The sequence below is a fragment of the Rana temporaria genome, chromosome 9 (genome assembly GCF_905171775.1).
Source record: "Rana temporaria chromosome 9, aRanTem1.1, whole genome shotgun sequence".
Taxonomy (NCBI): Eukaryota; Metazoa; Chordata; class Amphibia; order Anura; family Ranidae; genus Rana; species Rana temporaria.
Window position 1 is genome coordinate 170,771,351 of NC_053497.1, and position 4,950 is coordinate 170,776,300.

At 56.2% G+C, this 4,950-nt stretch overlaps 1 protein-coding gene across 1 annotated transcript; it reads left to right on the top strand.

Annotated features, from left to right (window-relative positions):
- The first annotated feature begins 456 nt into the window (after positions 1 to 456).
- Positions 457 to 3,804, top strand: LOC120914499 (SAM and SH3 domain-containing protein 3-like). Its single transcript, XM_040325174.1, has 3 exons — positions 457 to 773; positions 3,161 to 3,367; positions 3,597 to 3,804. The coding sequence occupies exons 1-3, from the start codon at positions 666 to 668 to the stop codon at positions 3,786 to 3,788; spliced, it is 507 nt and encodes a 168-aa protein (XP_040181108.1). The 5' UTR covers positions 457 to 665; the 3' UTR covers positions 3,789 to 3,804.
- Positions 3,805 to 4,950: the final 1,146 nt, after the last annotated feature.

Here is a 4,950-nt window from a genome sequence, read left to right on the forward strand (position 1 = left end):
GATTTGCTGAGCACCTCCGGGGGGGCGGGGCCCTGATTTGCTGAGCACCTCCGGGGGTGGCGGGGCCCTGATTTGCTGAGCACCTCCGGGGGGGGGTGGCGGGGCCCTGATTTGCTGAGCACCTCCGGGGGTGGGGCGGGGCCCTGATTTGCTGAGCACCTCCGGGGGTGGGGCTGGGCCCTGATTTGCTGAGCACCTCCAGGGGGGGGGGGGCCCTGATTTGCTGAGCACCTCCGGGGGGGCGGGGCCCTGATTTGCTGAGCACCTCCGGGGGGGCGGGGCCCTGATTTGCTGAGCACCTCCGGGGGGGGGGAGGGGCCCTGATTTGCTGAGCACCTCCGGGGGGGGGGCGGGGCCCTGATTTGCTGAACACCTCCGGGGGGGGGGGCGGGGCCCTGATTTGCTGAGCACCAGCCCACCCGCCGCGCGGCCAATGACACCTATACAGGCAGGAGCAGAGTGGGCAGACGGAGGAGGCTCGTGAGGTGGAGAGCAGAAGTGCACGTGAGCTGAGCGGCGGCCGGCGGGACTCGGGAGCCTCCGTACTCCCGACTGGTCAGGTCACTGATACTCAGGGTCCAGGGCCTGAGTGTCAGTGACCTGACCAGCCGGGAGTCTCGGAGTACGGACGGAACACACGGCACAGTAGTGGGCACACGTACCCCATGGAGCAACGGACGGACGCCGGACCCCTGCCTGTGTGGAGCCTGCTGCCCGCCAAGCCGTCGCTGTGCCTGGTCACTGGTGTGTGTGTGTGTCTTGGACCGGTCCTGGTGAGTCAGTCAGCAATCCGTGTGTACATACTATATGTCTGCAAATAACTGTAAAAAGTTACACTTTCAGCAAGCAAGCTAAAACACTACAGATAAAACAAATGAGAGTTTGATGCAGGTTGTACATTTTTTAATTTGCTCACCTTATAATAAATACATTCACACCTTATAATTTCCCAGGTGGCTCATATTGCAGGTAGAAAACTTTTTGTAACTGCTTAATTCTGATGTTTTTGTTTTCCTGTACTACTGATTATTCAAACCGTTAATACAACTTAGTGGTGAAGGTGGCAGTTGCTGGTGGTGGCAGGAGGAGCTGGCGGTGGTGGCAGGAGGAGCTGGTGGGGGCAGGAGGAGCTGGAGGTGGCAGGAGGAGCTTGTGGTGACAGCTGGCGGTGGTGGCAGGAGGAGCTGGTGGGGGCAGGAGGAGCTGGTGGGGGCAGGAGGAGCTGGAGGTGGCAGGAGGAGCTTGTGGTGACAGCTGGTGGTGGTGGCAGGAGGAGCTGGCGGTGGTGGCAGGAGGAGCTGGCGGTGGTGGCAGGAGGAGCTGGCGGTGGTGGCAGGAGGAGCTGGCGGTGGTGGCAGGAGGAGCTGGAGGTGGCCGGAGGAGCTTGTGGTGACAGCTGGTGATGGTGGCAGGAGCTGGTGATGGTGGTGGCCGGAGGAGCTTGTGGTGACAGCTGGTGATGGTGGCAGGAGGAGCTGGTGATGGTGGCAGGAGCTGGTGATGGTGGTGGCCGGAGGAGCTTGTGGTGACAGCTGGTGATGGTGGCAGGAGGAGCTGGTGATGGTGGCAGGAGCTGGTGTTGGCAGGAGGTGATGGTGGTGACAGGAGGAGCTGGTGGTGACAGGAGGAGCTTGTGGTGATAGCTGGTGGTTGCAGGAGGAGCTGGTGGTGGTGGCAGGAGCTGGTAATAGCAGCTGTTGGTGGCAGGAGGTGATGGTGGTGGCCGGAGGAGCTTGTTATGACAGCTGGGGGTGGTAGGAGGAGCTGGTGATGGTGGCAGGAGGAGCTGGCGGAGGCAGGAGGAGCTGGCGGAGGCAGGAGGAGCTGGCGGAGGCAGGAGGAGCTGGCGGAGGCAGGAGGTGATGGAGGCAGGAGGTGATTGAAAATAACAGAAATGTTTTTTTTTTACCTTTAATATCTACCTTAAATCGCATTGCTATTCAAATAGTGTACTTGTTTGGAGCCTAAATACTGAAATTTGCACTTAAAACTGTAACTTTTGTAAAATGCCAGTAAAAATGTGTCTCTGCCAGTAAATTTTGGGTGTCGTGCCAGTAAATTTCAATCTGGTAGGTTGGCAACACTGCCGGGGGGGGGCGGGTCCCTGATTTGCTGAGCACCTCCGGGGGGGCGGGGCCCTGATTTGCTGAGCACCTCCAGGGGGGGGGGGGGGGGGGGCCCTGATTTGCTGAGAAAATGAGGGCTTGCAAACTGGGCTGCTTGGGGGGGGGGGGGCGAGGAGAGCCGCGGGATCGCAGAGCGGTACAGAACGCTGTGACAGCTTACATTGAAATTGCCTCCGCTCGCCGTCACACACAGCCCCGCCTCCTGCTGACCCTGTGATAGACAGAATGCGGGTCCAATTCTGGGATGTGTTCTGTCTATCACAGGTGTGGGGTCAGGAGGAGGCGGAGCTGTGTGAGCAGAGCGGAGGCAATTTCAATGTAAGCTGTTACAGCGTGCTCTGCGACCCAGCAGGTCTCCTCTTCCTCCTGTCATGATCCGGCCGCGGTTGGGGGCACGGTGCGTCTGCAATGTTGGGCACGGTGCGTCTGCAATGTTGGGCACGGTGCGTCTGCAATGTTGGGCACGGTGCGTCTGCAATGTTGGGCACGGTGCGGCTGCAATGTTGGGCACGGTGCGGCTGCAATGTTGGGCACGGTGCGTCTGCAATGTTGGGCACGGTGCGTCTGCAATGTTGGGCACGGTGCGTCTGCAATGTTGGGCACGGTGCGTCTGCAATGTTGGGCACGGTGCGTCTGCAATGTTGGGCACGGTGCGTCTGCAATGTTGGGCACGGTGCGTCTGCAATGTTGGGCACGGTGCGTCTGCAGACTCATTGTGCCCCCGTTGTAGACTCATTGTGCCCCCGTTGCAATGTTGGGCACGGTGAGGCTGCAATGGGGGCACAATGGGTCTGCATTTGCAATGGGGGAGGCACGGTGAGGCTGCAATGATGGGCACAGGTGAGGCAGTGCTGAGGGAAACTGATAACGTTGTTGTTAATATTTATTTTTGTAACTTTTTTCTGCATAAAAAATGTAAATTTAATTTCACGAGATTATTTATGAGGGCCTAGCAGAATTAGGCAGGGTAGGGTAGGAGTTGGGTGGGGCAACTGGTGGCGAGTAACCTCTGGTGTTTCCGATTTTTCTTTCAGATAGGAGACATCATCAACATCATCGAGAAACCTCCGGTCGGTACCTGGACGGGCATGTTGAATAACAAGGTGGGGTCATTCAAGTTCATCTACGTGGAAATCCTCCCCCAGGAAACGGAGACCCCCAAAAAAGTCCGGACGCATCGAAGGAGCAAAAAATCCCAACCCAGCACACTGAAGGAGCTTCTGGAGCGGATCAACATGCAGGTTAGACCTCGATCCTTTATTATCCAAATATTCTGATTAAGGAGCAACGTTTTCAGAGGAGAAGGTTATGGAAGGTCGATACTTTGTGTCCTTAGGTTATGGAAGGTCGATACTTTGTTTCCTTGTATCTAGTTATGAAAGTTTTTTTTTTTTATGCAATCTGGAATTCTAGTGCTCATAGTTGAGCCCCTCCCACGCTTAACTCTTCTAACCACCCGCTTGTTCCCAGGAACACATCGCCACCCTCATGCTGAACGGTTATCAGACAATAGAGGACTTCAAGGACCTGACCGAGAGCCATCTGCTGGAATTGAACATCACAGACCCTCAGCACACTGTGAAACTGCTGACCGCCGCTGAAGTCCTGCTAGATTATGACAGTAAGTTCCTGCTTGGTTCCTCACTCCAGGGACGTGGATAAGGGGGGGGGGGAGTTTGGGGCATTGAAACTCCCCCCCAGAGCGTCAGTGCAGACGTAGTCTCACCGGGAACTTCTCTGTACTCCTGAACCGGCCCTTTTCCTAACCAGTCAGGGTCTATCCCTACCCTACTGCGGGTGTGTCAAACGATGTCAGCCCCTATATTTATAGGGTTCCCCCATCAAAATGGCTGCCCAGATCTCGCAGAACTTCAGTGTCCGCTAGGACGGGGGTCTCCAAACTTTCTAAACAAAGGGCCACTTTAATGTCCTTCAGGGGACTGAAATGTGGCCATTGAGAGTATAAAATGTCCCAGCATCAGTGGGAGTAAACGATGCCCCATCATTGGTGTCATTGGGAGGATTTGGCTCCTGTTGTTTGTGTCACTGGGGGGGGGGGGGGAGATTGTGCCCCATTGGGAGGAGTTGTGCCCCATCGTTGGTGTCATTGGACCCCTATTGTTGGTATCACTGAGAGGCGTTGTGTCCCATCATTGGACCCTGTTGTTGGTGTCATTGGGAGGAGTTGTGCCCCACCATTTGTGTGATTGGCCCTATTGTTGGCCTCATTGGGAGGAATTGTGCCCCATCATTTCTGTCATTGGGCCCTATTGTTGGTCTCATTGGGAGGAGTTGTGCTCCATTGTTGGTGTCATTGGACCCTGTTGTTGGTTTCACTGGGAGAAATTGTGCCCCACCATTTGTGTCATTGGGCCCTGTTGTTGGTGACACTGGGGGGAATTGTGCCCCAACATTGGTGTCATTGGGTCCCGTTGTTGGTGTCATTGGGAGGAGTTGTGGCCCATGGTTGGTGTCATTGGGAGGAGTTGTGGCCCATGGTTGGTGTCATTGGGAGGAGTTGTGGCCCATGGTTGGTGTCATTGGGAGGAGTTGTGGCCCATGGTTGGTGTCATTGGGAGATGCTGTGCCCCATGGTTGGTGTCATTGGGAGATGCTGTGGCCCATGGTTGGTGTCATTGGGAGATGCTGTGGCCCATGGTTGGTGTCATTGGGAGATGCTGTGGCCCATGGTTGGTGTCATTGGGAGATGCTGTGGCCCATGGTTGGTGTCATTGGGAGATGATGTGCCCCATGGTTGGTGTCATTGGGAGATGATGTGCCCCATGGTTGGTGTCATTGGGAGATGATGTGCCCCATGGTTGGT